The sequence below is a fragment of the Neolamprologus brichardi genome, chromosome 1, assembly GCF_056152115.1.
Source record: "Neolamprologus brichardi isolate AB-2024 chromosome 1, ASM5615211v1, whole genome shotgun sequence".
NCBI lineage: Eukaryota > Metazoa > Chordata > Actinopteri > Cichliformes > Cichlidae > Neolamprologus > Neolamprologus brichardi.
Genome location: NC_142104.1, coordinates 29962661 through 29980471, shown reverse-complemented (window position 1 = coordinate 29980471; position 17811 = coordinate 29962661). Strand labels below are relative to the sequence as shown.

General features: G+C 38.7%; 1 protein-coding gene across 1 annotated transcript in view; it reads left to right on the top strand.

Moving 5' to 3' along the window:
* ddb1 (damage-specific DNA binding protein 1) overlaps positions 1–17811 on the top strand; it is a 55427-nt gene that overhangs the window by 23994 nt on the left and 13622 nt on the right. The window contains exons 14-21 of the mRNA XM_006793817.3: positions 2238–2401; positions 5781–5888; positions 8465–8672; positions 8937–9032; positions 9398–9509; positions 11608–11731; positions 13974–14138; positions 14674–14768. Of these exons, the coding sequence (XP_006793880.1) occupies positions 2238–2401; positions 5781–5888; positions 8465–8672; positions 8937–9032; positions 9398–9509; positions 11608–11731; positions 13974–14138; positions 14674–14768 (1072 nt within the window). The remainder of the gene's footprint in view (positions 1–2237; positions 2402–5780; positions 5889–8464; positions 8673–8936; positions 9033–9397; positions 9510–11607; positions 11732–13973; positions 14139–14673; positions 14769–17811) is intronic.

The window sequence follows — 17811 nt, the reverse complement described above, 5'->3', positions numbered from 1 at the left end:
GTGAAACTGCTTAATGATCAGCTGATCAGCTTTTCTGTCGAGAGTCCGTCTCTCTTCTTAGTTTTTGGCCCACTTCTCACCAGAAAGAGGAAACCAGCAGCTGAACAACAGCAGCACTATTAAGCTTGATAAGCTGTTGTTAGAATTTATTTAATATTACTTTCTAGACCAGGATCGTTTTCTACGTAGCTGACGGCTGGTAACTGTGCAGGGGCGGATCTAACAAAGTTTAGCCAGGGGGGCCGGTAGGGCATGAACAGGGAAAAGGGGGCACAAAGACATACTTTTCTTTCTTATTCTCATTTAAAATATTTAGCTTTTAATAAATAATTATCTGACTCTTACACCCAAAGCTTTAATCTGATGTAAAATATAAGTCCATTACTGTATATAGTAACTGTTAAGTCTAATATACCCTAGTAAGCTATACTACTTTTTCCTTTGGGAAGATACCATCTGTGCAGTCTGCAATTCTGTTGAAGAAAGATGTTGAATCTATTTAATTATTCTTGAAAAATAATTTCTTTCTGTGCATTTTCCTCCCTGCATCAAATTAAATTTGATTACACTGATTAAGCATCATGAGCTGGAGGGTGGGGGTGGTTCCCTATTTTTTTTTTTTTTGCTGGGAGTTTGCAACCCTATTAGTTAGGTTGCTTGATATTTCTGCTAAGTACTCTTTAAAATACCAGAATAGGGAGGATGGAGCAGGTTTACGTTTATTAGATTGATCAGTATTGCTGAACTATGAAATATTTTGTTGTATTTTTTACATACAGGTATAACAGAATAGCTTTAGTGTTGTTATTTATTTAAACTTGAGTATAAACTTATACAAAATGCAGCAAGATATTAAAAAAAACGTTTTATTGATTAAAAAACACACTATATTCGATTCATATCGGTATCGACAGATATCCAAATTTATGATATCGGTATCGGACATAAAAAAGTGGTATCGTGCCATCTCTACTCAAAATAAGCGTCACACTGGCGGAAGCCGGTGTACCCGCCGAAACGTTGTGCATTTATCGAGACTTTCAACCCCAGGTAGGCCAAATACGGATCTTCGGATCCACATTATGTCAGCAGCTGTTCTCCACCGTGAACTATGTTAAAAACAAACACCGCTCACGCCTCATAGATGACAGCTTACAGTCCTGCATAAAGATCACTGTACGCATACAGCCTCTAGCTTTTCAGCTCACAGCCCGACACACACCAACACAACAGCATAGATGGCACAGACGTAAAGGCGGCGAGGCATGATTGCGGGTCCCGCTCAGGTGCGTCCACCTCCCCTGCAGTGGCGCCGCAGACCACGCCCCGCCGCGTCCACGCCCCGCCGCGTCCACGCCCCGCCGCGTCCACCTCCCCTGCAGCGGCGCCGCAGACCATGCCCCGCCACACACATAAACCAGGTAAAATACATATTTAGGCAGAATTTTGCAAATATCTATTTTTCATCTTTTAGCAGCATAATGCTTTTTTTCCACTTATTTTTTAAAAGTCAGGTCAAGGCTCCAAAAGCCCAAAGGCGATATAAGGGTGGTGGCTCACAGCAGTTTTTGTTTGCTGGATCATTTTCGTTCAGCTGGGTGTCTTTCCTTTTGTTATATTTCTTTAAGAGTTCAAAATGTGTTAAATACATAAATAAAATGTAATTTTCTCTGTAGCACTTCATGGATTTTATAAGCAACACACCTTAGTTGTTCACACAAAGCATAAAGGTAAAAAACAATATATAGTGTTATCTTCATTTTAGATGGCAAAGTATTTGCGGCTCCCAGTGTTTTCTTTTGCGTGGAAACCGGGTCCAAATGGCTCTTTGGGTGTTAAAGGTTGCAGATTCCTGGACTAGTGTGATTGACCTGGTCAAAATGTACACTGCCTCTTCCTCTACAACACCAACCATTACTCTGAATTGAATAAGGTTGGTTGTTTGGTTGTCTGGCAATTTTAGCTGGTGTTAAACTGACTCATACTTATCAGTGTAACATTTCTCAGTTTGTATCTCACATTGAGGAAAAATTGATTAGAACTTCTTCTCCGTGTCAGTAACACAATTATCCCATTAGCTATTTTAGGCAGGTGTTTGTGTGTGTGTGTGTGTGTGTGTGTGTGTGTGTGTGTGTGTGTGTGTGTTTGTCTGTGCATGCCAAATTTGGTCACACTTCTTTTCACAATTTGCAGGGCAGCTTGCTACTGTTTTCTCAAATCCTCCTCACCTTTCTCAGTACCACAGAAATGGAGCATGAGGTCGCCTGCTTGGACATCACACCTCTTGGGGAGGGTGGCGGTGAGTCACCGCTCTGTGCTGTGGGACTCTGGACCGACATCTCAGCCCGTGTGCTCAAACTACCCTGTTTCACAGCCCTGCACAAGGAAATGCTCGGTGGAGGTGAGAGAAATGAGAAGCAGATTACCCAGACAGGAGCAGTGGAAAGTTGTTAGTGGCTTGTGGAGAGAGATGTCGATGGAAATAATGTCATTCAAGTATATTTGTGTTGCATACATGGTCCGCACAATTGTACAAAAGCAGCAATTCCTGAACCGTTCTCAGAAAGTATGAATAACGTGAACTTTGAGGTCTCAATATCACTGTGACCACAGTAATTTACTAACATGAGTGTTGTAAAATTATTAAGCAAAAGCCTAATCCCAATAAGATTTGATAGCAAAAATAATATTAAGAATACTGAAACAGGAACAAACTTCATTTGAGGAAGCTGTTTTTACAGAATTTCTCAAACGTACCTGCCACAGAAAAGGCAAACAATATAAAATACTTTGGTTCACATTGATTTACTGAACTGGTTCCATTTTTTATGCGCATGGTTTATTTGAAGAGATGTGGGTCTCTCTAAAAAAAATCTTACATTTCTTCAATTTAGGTCTGTGATGGTTGGGGGGAAAAAGTCAAATCCAACAAACAGTTGAGTTAGATACTAAGCTTAACATGGGAGAAAATGATAGCCTGGCTTTGTCAAATGGTAAAAAAAAAAAAAGCCTACTAGCACCTTTTAAAAGTTCAGGAATGAACTTTTTATATTAAGTTTTTTTTATATGAGAGCAGTAACTCTTCTCTTGTTGCCTTCAACTGCTCCCAGCTAAGAAATACTCCTACAGAAACTGACGTCTGAAACAGCTAGTTGTTGGTTTTTGTGCTCAAAAATAAGCAGGCTGAAACATGTTGATTTTTGACTGGACAGAACTGGACAAAACAAAACAAATAGTGAAACTATTGCTTTAAGAATTTTAATAAATCACTCCAAGGCATGGGTCCATAATAGTGCAGTAATGGCTTCAGTGAAATGGATTGTATCTCCAGTTTCCAGTTTAATAGATGTAAATGGCATCTCACATGAAGCAGCTCATTTTAGCAAGTACTTGATGAGTACTTAACCATTAAATATGCTGCTAATCTAAATGCATTTACTGCACCACTTAAACACTTGAGAAGAATTTAAACTTGGAATGTTTAAAGTATGCAAGAGAGGACTTGAATACTTTTTGGGTTGAACTTTTGAAAAAGTCAGCAGTTACTGGAAAAAAAATAATTTATAACAGTGAACTGGCACTGGCAGGCCTCTTACTTTCCACAAAGAACAACTCCACGGTCTTTCCCACAGTGTCACACTTTATTTTCCAACTGTGTTTGATTGACAGATGCTCAGTGAACAAACTTTTTACACTTTTTTTGCCTACTGCCATACAAACTACAGTCTGACTGCAGAGTTTAAACTCGTAGCTAATATACAATACTGTGCAAAAGTCTTGAGCCACCCCTCATTATTGGTGTCCTTTAAAGATCCAGTGTTGTGTCTAGACGTAACGGACAATTTGACAGAATTAGATTCAATTAGATATTGTATCTTTAGCCACTTTGTTACTAGCATCCTGTTGCAAAAACTCTTAATTTGTTCCCTTTTCTTTTCTTCTTTTTTTAGTTGAACCTATGAAAAATGCCAACGATAGCAGAGTTAGATAATCAGATTCTAAAGAACTATTAACTGAAAACTTTGCTTATCTCAGCATGGTTTGCAGCGTGTTCTCATAAAATTCTGGAAATGTAGTCAAGAAGTTGTTCCAGGCCTAAAATCTACAATCAGTTGATCCATCTGCTGTTCACTGCAGCTTCATCAGGAATGGTCTCAGGGCTGGTGTGAAGAAACTGTTCTTATGGAAGGCAAGCAAAGAGAAAATGCTGACAAGAACACAAGAATTGAAAATCTGTGACAAGGGTCTTATGGAGTGACGAATCCCAATTTGAAATGTTGGTTCAAATCATTTTCATTAATATGAGCAGGTCAGAAGAGAGGTGCAACAGTATCTGCAGCAATGGTTAGGAGCTACCTTTCAGCCAGTGATGTTGGAGATTTTATTAATATTAATGGAACTGATGGTAGAAAGGTGCTTTATTGTATGTGTACAATGACAATAAAGGGCCATTCTGAAAAGTAAAAGTATGTCTAAAAAGAAAAACACACAGTGGAACAGTGTGAGTCATGGACTGGCCTCCCCAGTGCCCAGACCACAACTTCATTGAAGCAGTGTGGAATCATCTCAAGAAAGCCTTTATTTGTCACATGCAAGTTGCCCTGCAGCGAAATGGGACCCCCCAACCTTACATACACAACACAGGCATCACATGGGAAGACAGGTCGGAGACCGGTAGTATTATGGAAAAACACTGAAATGTAAAATACAATGGGCAAGATGAGGAGGGGGAAAAAAAGAGAACTGTACTCATGCTGGGCACCTATGGGTGGACAGCATGAGAACAGAAAACAAAAAAAAAAAAACTCCTCTGCACAAAGAGCACATAAATATCCACAGTACAACATCATGAAGCACATGACAAGCAACAGGGGTGAGAAGTAAGCTGATCCAGACACATCCATCCTGCCCTGCAGCTATTCATCCAGCGCATTCATACGGCGCTGGGCCCAGGATGGCTGTGTCTTGACAGAGAACAGAACAAAAGGAAGCCAACATCTAAAGAAGAGCTTTATGTCCTTTAAGAAGCCTGGAGAACTATTCTTGAAGACTTCTTGAAGGAAAGCTTGTGCAAGAGAGAGTACAGGTTGTGTTGAAAAATAGAGGTAGATATGCCACTATTTTTGCCTTAATACTGTCTTTCCATGCATGTTTGGACATGTTTCAATAAATCATTGCACATATTTTCCTAGCATCCCATAAAGAAATAAGGGTGGCTTGAGATTTCTGCACAGTACTGTAATACTCAACATGTTGACATTTTTAGATCTATCGGTGGAAGCAGAATTTCAATACTTCGTCCCACTCCTGCCCTTAAGCTATGTTAGCTTTGTTACATTGATTGTGTTTTAGACCTTCTATGCATGTCCTTCAGAGTACATCTTCATGTTTGAACTTTAATCATTTGTCCTGCTCAGCTAAAAATAATTGATGTACATTTCCATGGAAATATGTCCCCCTTTTCATTTTGTACACTTCAATCTGAACAGTGGTGCTTTTTGGTGAGTCAGCCGATAAGCACTTAATCAGAGCCAAAGTTGTTTTGATGTAACTGGCCTGCAGTCAAAGAAACCGGTGTTTGGGAAACTGAACAAAACTGAACTCTTTATATTTATCCTGAAGCATTCAAATGTTGTTTCTTTTAACGTTACCACAGAGTCTGAATAAACCTGATTGATTTTTCTGACGGAGGTATTTTTACAGACATTTATCACTTTAGTATAGAACCAGTGACTCCAGAGTACAGCAAAAATAAACCACTTGTTTGTGTGTGTCCTCAGAAATCATTCCCCGCTCCATCCTAATGACCACCTTTGAGGGGAGCTACTACCTGCTGTGTGCCCTGGGAGATGGAGCACTCTTTTACTTTGGTCTGGATCTGCAGACTGGTAGGTCCTTCTCACTGTTACCGCTACAATCTTTAGACGAGAGCTTCTCAGACTTCTCCAGACTGATAAGGACCTTCAGGCTGGGCCACAGGCAGCCGTCTGTGAGCATTTTCATTTTTAGTTGATCATTTCTTGTCGACTTGCGTAACTGCCAGCACTATATTTGGATGTGTTGGTTCAGAAACTCTACTGCCTGAAGAAAGCTGTGTTATAAGTTTGATTGAAAGGCTGTCATTGAACTGTTAAAGATTTTCAACGTGGTAAAGGCAGAAAAAAGCAGCAGTTTCACAGACAGGACCAAGGCAGCCTACATCAAGGCCAAGTGTGGCCAGAGGAATAGAAATATTAAAGGGCCTCTGACATGAGATGGATATATTTAAATGTATTATTATATAAATTATATAGTTTGAGTTTGAGTTGATATGAGTTGGTGTTGTTTATTTAAAAAGTTATAATTTAGTTATGACACATAATCAAATGTGATTTGGTTAGATATGGTCTGCTTTTAAACTTTGGCATTGTAAAAGGAGGACTTGAGAATGAGACAATAAATGCTTTTCTGTGTTTAACCGTCTGCTTTTTGGTCCTGAAAAGATGCTGTGCAATTCAGTAAAGTCCAATGACTGTTTATATGTGCATTAGCTAATGTTACGCACTGAGGACTAGCAAAGACTTTCCACTAATTACCTCGGTTTTCATTTAGTATGCTGCGTCATTCACATCAGATCAAACGAATTTGACCATGTTATAGAGAAAGGGCTCTCTGGTAGCTTGCTTAACATTAATGTAGTATTTCTGATATTGCTAGTTAAAATAAAAGCTGCTTCGGCTGGTAACCTCTGAATTTTAGGTCTCAGGCTTCATGACCAGTTCATCATCCTGCACTTTCAACATGTTAGTATTTCCTTCTAATAAACATTCCCTGCCTGCTAAATGCTCAGCTCTTTCTAGTGCATAATCTCCGAGCCCAGAATACGACTGGATGGTGTCACTGAAATGATATCATGCAGTCAAGATACCCAGTTGAGGTCATTTCAGAAGTAAAAAAAAAAAAAGTGAATTTAAAAGCCCCAGAAGACATTATACAACTGTTATCACAGGCGGTGCAGTCATTTGATGTAAATGTAGTTGAATAGTCCTGAACTGCTGCCAGACGAAAGTAAAACTGATTTTCAGGTGTCTGTTTTTGAATTTTAAATAGCTGCATGCATTATCACTGTCTGATTTACCCAAACACATCTGGCAGTGTTTTACAGCGATCTTTGTAAGTTTTTGATTTTTATTCTTTATTACTGTATTAGAATAATGACTGTTATGTACGTCACAACCAATCAGAACATTTAAATCCATTAATGCCTCTTAATCAAGACTTAATCTGTTCTGCCTCTACAGTGAAATGTAGGCATGTGCTGAGATGTAGTCCAATGGGGAGGCAGTTTGTTAACGTGTTCATTACTGATTGTGGAAATTATGAGGTCCATTAAAGTGCAAAGATACATTTTCTAATTGCTTGTTTTGTCAGACCAGCAGTTCAAAGATGCCATATTTCATTTACAAACACATCACAAAGATTCCCCTGAGTCACCTGATCCAGGCCTAATTTTAAGCTTTGTTAAAAAGGACAGTTTTAAGCCTAATCTTAAAAGTAGAGGGTGCCTGTCTCCCAAATCCAAACTGGGATCTGCTTCCACAGAGGAGGGGCGTAAAGGATGAAGGCTCTACCCTCCATTATAGTCTTATGAAATTTGAACTACAAAGCCAGTAGTTTGAAAGCGAAGTACTCTGTTAGGATAATAAGGTACTATAAGGTCTTTAAGATATGATGGGGTCAGATTATTCAAGATTTTGCACTTGAGGAAGATTTTATATTCTTAATTTAACAGGGAGCCAATGCAGAGAAGCTAAAATGGGAGAAAAATATGCTCTCTCTCTCTCTCTAGTCCCAGTTAGTACAATCACTGTAACGTTCTGAATCAGCTGATGGCTTTTCAAGCTTTTAGAGTGACCAGATAATAATGATTTACAACAGTCTGGAGCTAATCAATGTGTAAACTAGCTTTTCAGCCTTACTTTAAGACAGGATTTTTCAGATTTTATCTCTATGCAAATAAATAAATAATATATGTGTGTTCATATAAATATGGTTCAGTAATTCAGTCAAATTAAAGGCCAACGCCTGTGCAGGTTATTCTCTGTATACTGCTGTTATAACTACTGGCTGTACAAAAGATAAAGAAAAAACTGAATGGAGTGGTGAAACGTAATTAAGGCGATGCTTTTATTCAGACCTCATGGGGCCACTGAATGGTTTGGTGAGCATTAAAAGCAACGTACACAAGGAGAACACAAAGGCAAAGCATTAATACTTAATGCCAGCGAGATCAACAAAAACTACCAAGTTGAATTTCGTGAACCCCCTGATAGAGCATTTGCTTTGGCAGAGGATGCGCTCTCAGTACATCTTTCTGGGTGGCTTAAAGGAACTTGGCAAAAGGCTCTTTTGACCCAAATACGGATGTAGACCCATTTCTCAAGCTGTTTCAAGTCTGTGGTTTGATCTCGTTTCCTTTTCCTAGGTGCCCTAAGCGAGCGTAAGAAGGTCACTCTTGGTACACAGCCCACTGTGCTGAGGACCTTCAGATCCCTGTCCACTTCCAATGTCTTTGCCTGCTCTGACCGACCCACTGTTATCTATTCCTCCAACCACAAGCTGGTGTTCTCCAATGTCAACCTCAAGGAGGTCAATTATATGTGCCCACTCAACTCTGAGGGCTACCCCGACAGGTCAGCAGCAGAACTTTTCTTCCCTTCATATTTTATCAGTGTGTGGTTTTATGGGAAATTTATCTGTTTTCTTTTCTGTGCTCTGAAGAGTTGGTAGCCGTAAGCCCTTGACGTCTTTTGTTTTGATCCTCTAGCTGACAGAGCTGACTCAGATGTAGCCTCTTTTGATTAAAGATGCATACAATCCCACTTTTTGATTTGCAGATAGTGGGTGTATTTTGCCTCTTTTCTCGCTCCTTACTAATGCTGCTTTTTTCATCACAGTTTGGCTCTGGCCAACAACAGCACTCTGACTATTGGAACCATCGATGAGATTCAGAAACTCCACATTCGCACTGTTCCCCTGTATGAATCTCCAAGGTCAGTCAAATATTGAGTTAGAACTGAACTTGAAATGAGCATTTCACATCCATCATCTGTACAAATAATGCTGTTTGTTCTTCATATTTGCAGTGCCCATTTGTTCTAACCACTTTCTCACACTGGTTTTGTTACATACACTGGATCATTTTTTGTCATTCTTTTTTTCTCCAATCTTTTAAGTGATAGCCATGGCTTAATATCATTTGATAAAGGCTATCAGGTTAGGTTATTGATAAGGTTATGTTATCAAGTCAGAAAACACAAAGCAGGCTCCCCTAGGTGCTTTTTTTTTCCATCCTGTTTACCCATTTGCTCTTTTCATATTCACTAACGTGTTTCTATCACTGTCTTTTCTCACTCAGACGGATCTGTTACCAGGAGGTTTCCCAGTGTTTCGGAGTTCTGTCCAGCAGAGTGGAGATTCAGGATGTGAGCGGCACCACATCTGCTGTACGACCCAGCGCGAGCACTCAGGTGCGGTACCTCCCTGTTGTTTGGATGATAAACACCACAGGGCTTGTTTGTTCTGCACTCTTATCTAGCCAGGCACACTGACTGAGAATATTGTTCATAAAATGAATCTGTGAGCTGTCAAGACGCCAAATGTTTTGTCTTGTTTGTTACCTGCGAGGACCACTGTAGCCCAAATTTCTCAGCTAGGAGTCTAAAATCTTACTCCTATGGTATTCAGTGTTACACTTTGCTTAATCACAACCTGATAATTGTAATCTGAGCGTAACTGAAGCTGTTACAGTAAAGGGTTTCCTGTTCAGAGATTAACAATACTGCATGCAAGCTTTAAAAGGTTCGAAATGTTGCTATGTTGAGTTTAGAGAAGTCAGAAAGTAAATGTGTTTTTGTTCTTCTCATGTTTTGATCACATCTATTTATTTTAGAATGCATTAATGGGAGCTGTTAATTAAACACTAACCTAACAACATAATTGAAGTAATCAACTACTGAGCCATTGTCAGGTTTGTCATAGAAAACTTTAGCATTTTAAATATACAAATTAGATAACAACAGGGAGTTTTTGGCTTTCAGTGTGAAGAGAAAGCATGTTGTACTGGCTAGAGAACAGCAAACCATGGTATCTATGTTCAAATGTGATGGTAAAACGGTATGATGCCATAACATTTGCCTTGACAAGAAATAAACTTGTCAGTAATTTGTTTTGGCGGAGGTGGTGGTTCACATGAGTAAAAAGAAACAGCAGGTGTTTAGTTTAGAGTGCAAGCTTTAAGTCAACATGTAACACATCTCAGAAGGGAATTTGTCCCACTCCTCTTTAGAAAAACTCTCTAAATCCTGCAGGTTTCTTGACTGCCACTTGGCAACTCGAAGCTTTAGCTCCTTCCTCCTTTTCTATAACATTATGGTCTGGTCACTGGCTAGGCCTCTAGACCTTAATGTCTTTTTTCTTTAGCCACTCCTTTCTTCCCGTGGTGGTATGTATGTTTTGGGTCCTTGTCACGGTGAAAGAAAAAGGTTCTCGTCCTTGATTTGACAGTTCGTAGCCCCATCCATTGGCTACTCGGTGTACTGAAGTTATCCGGTAAACTTGTGAGAAAAACAGCCCCGAAGCATAATGTTTCCACCTCTGTGCTTGACTGTGGGAATGTTATTCTTTAGCTCATAATCCGTATTTCCTCACAGCAGGTTGAACTGGGTTTTGATTTCATCTGTCCGCAGCACTTCATTCAATCAGATCGATTTAAAATTTGTTTTTTGTTTTTCATTTTTGGTTGATATTCCGTCTCGCCCCATTAAAATAAAACTGCCTGTATGTAGTGGCAGTGACCATATAGGCGCTAGGGCATGCATTTAACTACGCATGTCATAAAAATAAAGGTGACAAAAATAATATAGTAGCAATAAGAGTGAATGTATGATGTCTAAATGATGATTAATAGGTTATTTTCTAAGTCTAATATAAAAACATTAATTTTTATTTCCAGATGGTGCAGGAACCCTGAAGGGTTTGTCCTGTAAAGCCATTTAGAAAGCAGCAGAGTGAATGAATGAGGAAGGATTAGGGCATTTGCTTTATTCCATTGTCATCTCTTACTCTTACTATTGCTCACAGTCAAGCTCAATTTATCTGGTTAGAGTTTAGAGTTCACATCAAATTTTAACAACAGGGAACATAGTCAGCTTTTGTTTAATTTGTTGATACGAAATGCAGATGACGACTTTTTAGCTGACAAGAAAGAAAAAAAAAATAGTAGAATGAGACTTTCAAAGGGATTCTCACATGGAGAGCTAATCAGAAACGTCCACACTGGCAGTATGTGTTATGCCCGCTCAGCATTGCTCTTTATCTTCTCCAAGGGGACAGGTGTATACTTTTATTTGTGTTTGCGTTTACTGCCAGAGCGCCTCTCACATGTGATGACCAGAATGATGTTTACCTGATTTTAAAATGCTGCACATCTGCTGCCACAGATGGTGCCGACTGCGCTGTTCACACAGCTCATGTTGAAATGGGGATTTGAATTGTTTTATAAACCTGTGTTTGGCTTTGTCTGCCCTTCTCTTGCTTGTTCCATCTCATAAATCTGCATCCTTCTAGGCTCTCTCTAGCAGTGTGAGCTCCAGCAAGCTCTTCCCCAGCAGCACTTCTCCCCACGAGACTTCTTTCGGGGAAGAGGTGGAGGTTCACAATCTGCTGGTTGTGGATCAACACACCTTTGAAGGTGAGACAGCAGAATATATATTTCCGTTTGAACTAGGAGCATATGATAGTAAATAGGGATGCAACGATACCAATTTTTTCAAACCGATACGATACCGATACTTGGATCTGAGTACTTGCCGATACAGAGTACAAAAAAACGATACTTCTACCACACACACACACAAATACAATTATTTGGAAGACAGGTTTTATTATATTCCCTGCCGATAAAAAATAAACTCTTAATAAAAATGACCACAAAAAAATTTCAAGTGAAAAATAAGCACTTCTGTTAAATTATTGCAGAGTCTCCACATTGTAATTTTACAAAATATCACTGAACTATTGGCACTGTCTCGAGCTTTCAGAATAATAAATAAACACTTCTGTTTGGAATAAAATAAATACAAATTAGGTTTGCAAATAAAATGAACTTTTAAATTATTGCAGAGTGTCCATATTGTAAACAAACAAACAAAATTATTATTATTAAATAAATAATAAAATATAAAAAATTATAAAATAAATAATAAATAAAATAATAATTGGCCCCCTAGTGGCCAATCTAAAAAACTACAACAGAAATGACAAGCCACCCTCTGATTAATGAAATAAGTTGGTATCGGTTCATGGTATCGGTTAACTTTTACGAGTATGAGTACACACGCATTTTACAGTATCGGCCCCGATACCAGTATCGGTATCGGTGCATCCCTAATAGTAAAGTAATGTAAAATTGTTGGCAATATGGTGCATGGTCATCATTTGCTAATACAAGTTGCTGTTTTCTTTTATTTAATCTTATTTTCTGCTTAAATATTTGTGTTTTTATGGTGGGTTTTTTGTGTTCTATGATTGTAAAAAGGTTCATAAAACATAAATGTTTTGGCATTCTGTTTCTAAAGTAAACCTCTGGCTCTTTATTAAATAACTGAATGGTTTTTGGGAGTCATGCAAACAGTGTTCAAGCTGAATCCCAGGCAGGATTTCCTTCAGTCTGTTTTGCATTGCAGATTTTACTGCACCAAGCCTTTTTTTAAATACCCAGGCATGACCATCCCCACATAAATTAGTGTATGTTATATGTTAATAATATGTAAATAAGGGACTGGTTCAGCACACTGTGTCCACATCCCATTCTGCTTTATTAATGTGCAATCAGATAACTGCTTATTTAGATGTTGTGAGTTTTCCATCAGATATGGAGACACATTTTGATGCATTAGGGTGCAGATTCTGATTTGTATGCAGTTATATTTTATTAATTACCTCCACCTACACTGCCTAGGTTAATGAGCAAAAGCAGCAATAAAATTGAAAAATTTCCTCTCTAGACAGGTGCAATAAAACTAAAAAGAGAGCGAGGGAGATTAGAAATTATGCCTGTCTTCATAGTATACAGATGCAGGGGTTCAGCCCGGTTTGCTACATTATTCTGAAAATCTTGTTCAGCGTCCCACATCAAAATTGGCATCAAACACAAATGGCCAAGAACAATCAAACAGACCTGTATACAAGCTGTAGGCGATCCTCCATCTTGGCTATAAGATATTTGGATGAGAAGACAAAAGCATGCTGTCTAATTATGAAGCCATCCATTAACAACAAATGGAGAGCTGAACTGGGTCAACAATTACCAGAGGATGTGTGGGACATGTGATTAAAATAGATACATCTATTAATGACTGTATTGTGCAGTGTTATACAATTACTGCACAGCATTGAGTCCGGTGTAATGTGCTGCTGAGATTGCAATATTCAGATAAACCTGAGCTCTCACCTCAACGAGATAAATCTGATTCAAAAGAAGCAACGTGAGAGGATGGTGGGGAGATCTGGGCAGGTGTGGTGTGTGTTGATTTTCTGTTGTTTATACAGTATCCAGCGGCACTGCTTTTCAATTAGGTTGTGAACTGAAAAGAGGTTCGCATCATGGATATTGTCTGTAGATTTTTATATACTAACAATACTAATAACGTCTTAAATACTTTTTAAATAATATTTCTTAACTGTTCAAGTGGACATTGTGTGTTGTGAAAGGACATTATAGCAGCGATTGCAGTAGTTTTTCCTCTATAGTGTAGTTAAAAACCTGCTTGGCCACTCATGCTTGCCTTGTCTGATTTTTTATTGCAATGTTACAGTGTTTCCATTTGTGAAGAGATTCATTCTTCAACTATTAACAAAAACTTTAAATTCAAGTAACATTCTCCTTGTTTTACATTTCTAACAAAGTCATTCGTATTTTGTGTATTTGTCAGTTCTGCATGCCCATCAGTTCCTGCCCAGTGAGTATGCCCTCAGCCTGGTGTCTTGTCGCCTGGGAAAAGACCCGTCTGTGTATTTTATCGTCGGCACCGCCATGGTGTACCCAGAGGAGGCTGAGCCCAAGCAAGGACGCATCATTGTCTTCCACTACACTGACGGTCAGTAGCCAAACGTTCTTCAGGTTTCTCCATTTGCAGCAAATAAACCTAAAATCACTTTTCTGTCTTGTTCTTCAACCTTTATCCCATTTGCCTTCTCAGCCCGGCTCATTTTGCCTTGCTCTCTTCATCCTTCACCTGTTTTCATTTTCTCTTCTCCACCCTCTGTCCTGTATTTCACGCACGAACACTTTGTCCTGCCACGCTCCTGTTTCCCTCCTCACTTAATCATTTTCTTATCACTTCTTATCAGACGTTCCTCCTCTCGACACTACTGATTCTTCTCATTTCCTTTCACACTGCGCCCCTCTCAAGGTGCATTGCGTGCCTTTCGTTTATCCTTCTGCAACTCTTCATTTTGCCTATCCTCATTCTGAACGCATCTGTCTTCCTTTCTTCACTTTTTCCCACATCTCTCAGTAATTGAGCAGTAGTCACTTTTTTTTGTAGGAGCTAGTTTAACTCAACCTTTCATGTCTAATGCTTTGAAAGTTAACACAAGACTGACTGGGAGACACTGTGCTTTTTCCTTCAGGTAAGCTCCAAACCGTTGCTGAAAAGGAGGTGAAGGGAGCTGTCTACTCTATGGTAGAGTTCAATGGCAAATTGCTGGCCAGCATAAATAGCACAGTAAGTGGTCATTAGTATTTTTAGCTGGTCTTTGAAAAATCTTGACTTTTTCTTATAGTCATGCTTGAAGACCTGAAGAAAAGTGCAGCTTGAAGGTTAAATTGTTTTAATTTGTCAGATTCTATTTTTTTCTTTTACTGAAAAAACTTGCTTGCACAATTAAATCTTTACTTTCGGCCCTTATATAACATATATAACATATATATAACATTTACACTCTAAACTGTTTATTCCTTAACCCTTTAAGACCTACCATAGAACCAAGTCCGCCAGAGCTTACTTTATATTTTTACATGTTGTAGTGCCATTTTTGGGAGCATTTCAGGTTGATATACATCAATACAACCATTATAGCCCAAATTTTAATAATATGTATGCATTAAGTGCATAGTAATTACATAAATTGCAAAAAGTTGCAATAAACTACCAAAAAATTGAAAATCGTTTTTGTTTTTTAACATATATTTCTAATTGGAGAAATTTAAGAGGCTTATCCCTCAAAACTGTAAATACAAAAAAGTTGCACAAAATAGTTTCCCACCACATGAGTGTCTTCATATTTTTATTTTTGAAATACACCAATTTTTATATACTGCATGAAAAACGAAAATAAATATTATAATGCAAATTTGCAAAAAAACAGCATATGCATCAAAATAAACTATTTCCAGCAGTGCAATTTGATTCCTAAGCATCCCAGAAACGACACAGAAAGTCATAAAGTCAAACATAACTTTTAAAAACACCAGTATAGGCTCATAAGGCCCCGATGGTAAAAAACTACATTTCCACAAAATGACGTCACTTCCGGTTTCGGGTAGGTCATGGCGGAAATGCGAAAGTTCGCACTGATGGACGTAGTAAGTCTTATGAACAGCTGATCGGACCGGCAAAGCGTGTTTCTGGAATATTATGTTTTTGTTGCTGCAAGCGCTTTTTATGCAATTTTTGCAAAGCTATATGTGGAAGGAAACTGTGACCTAGGACAAGCTGATGGCATAAGATGTAAGTACAATTCCTCCAGTTTCATATGCAAAAAAAATTATTGTGCTAGCTTATGTGGTTGCAGTGCTACCTGGATTTGAAAATAGTTACGCAAAATGGAGCGTGCAGCTCCGACCGGCTTTAAAGGGTTAAGCATACTTTTGTAAAACTTCTTTGTATTGTGCTGGAGAGACATCAACTGAAGGTGACCTGGGACCAGGCTGTACTTTCATATAATATCAATTTGTAGCACAAGATGGAGCATTGAATTAATATAACATTTATGTAGGCGAACAAAATAACACATTCTCATGTCCGACGTTGGAATGAGGAAATGAGAATAGACCTAAAAATAAACAATTAAAACAAAACCAGCACAACACAACCAGGAATATAATGCTGTCCCCTAGTGGTGAACGTTTTAATGGTAAATGGCCTGTATTTGTATAGCGCTTTTACTAGTCCCCTCTAGGGACCCCAAAGCGCTTTACATGTCCAGTCATCCACCCATTCACTCTCACATTCACACACTGGTGGAGGCAAGCTACAGTTGTAGCCACAGCTGCCCTGGGGCAGACTGACAGAAGCGAGGCTGCCATATCGCGCCATCGGCCCTTCTGGCCAACACCAGTAGGCGGTAGGTGAAGTGTCTTGCCCAAGGACACAACGACCGAGACTGTCCGAGCCGGGGCTCGAACCGGCAACCTTCCGATTACAAGGCGAACTCCCAACTCTTGAGCCCACGATCGCCCTATCGTTTTAAATTTGCAGAGGTTATACAGTGGTGTCAAAAAGTGTTCGCCCCCTTCCTGAGTTCCTTTTTAATATTTGTCACACTTTTGAGAATTTTGTTTTACTCCACTGTGTCAGGCAGGTCCTAATTTAAGTGATTTCTTGATTGAGAACTGGTGTGGCAGTAATCAGGCCTGGGTGTGGCTGGAGTTGATTTATGTTAAAACAGGGGGGTTAACTGTTTTTGCACAGGGCCATGTAGGTGGGAATTTTTTGGCCCTTAAAAAAGCATTTTGTTTTTATTATCGTTTTCTTATATTTAATTTGTTTGATGATTTGAAAAATTTAAGTGTGACAAATATACAAAACAAATACTTTTTCAGTCAGACTGCTCAGTGTGCTTCATTTAGTCCACCTTTGACTTTCTTTGATTGTGACAGGAAGTGACAAAAACTACCTCCTTAGCAGTTTTTCTTCAATATCTAAATCATTTGATCCCACATGGATGAATATGAGGATTGCTTGACATACAGTGTGAAAGAAACAGCCTCACCCCCCACTCTTTTGTAATACCACACTCATTCACACTAAGATATAGATAGATTAAAAGGATTAAAAGCTAGAAAGTCATGTTTATCCAAAGATTTAGTGATGGGTTTCAGATTGAAACTCATCACTCACTGCAGCTAACTTTCCACATCAAACTTACCTTCTAGCTCCCAAAGATAAACAGTGATTAAAGGGTAATCAATCCTGGAAGCAGTATTAATTTTTCTTTATGGTGACAACCTCAGTAGAGCATTATGCACAATGGTTGGGATTTTTTACTGGACAGTTTTTCTTATTTTTTCTTATCTTTTTTGTTTGTTTGTTTTGTTTTTAAACTACAGATTTTTACACTTGGATCTTTCTTTCTGCACCTTAGTGTCTTTTTAGCACTACACTCTTTATTTCTGCTCAAACTTGATATGGACAAACAAATAATTTAAATTTTTTCTGGAAATTTAAGAAATTCCTGACTGAAGTAGAAATCTTGTTCTTATATTGGACTACAAGCTGAGTGGAGTCCCCTACTGCAAAGACAAACAGTCAAGAGTCATTACTGATTCAGATTGATTGCAACGTAGGAATACAAATACAAAATAGATCGACGTGAGACCGTGATTGTTTAGAGACTAGCGACCTGTGCAATCATCTTGTAATCAAAATTGGTGACCCAGAGGTTGAGGATATTGCATGGTGATTGCAGCTACTTGAAAATGTCTCCAACAACAACAAAAATTTGATGTAATCACTGGGCAACCATCTTTTTTTGGTTCTCTTTTTT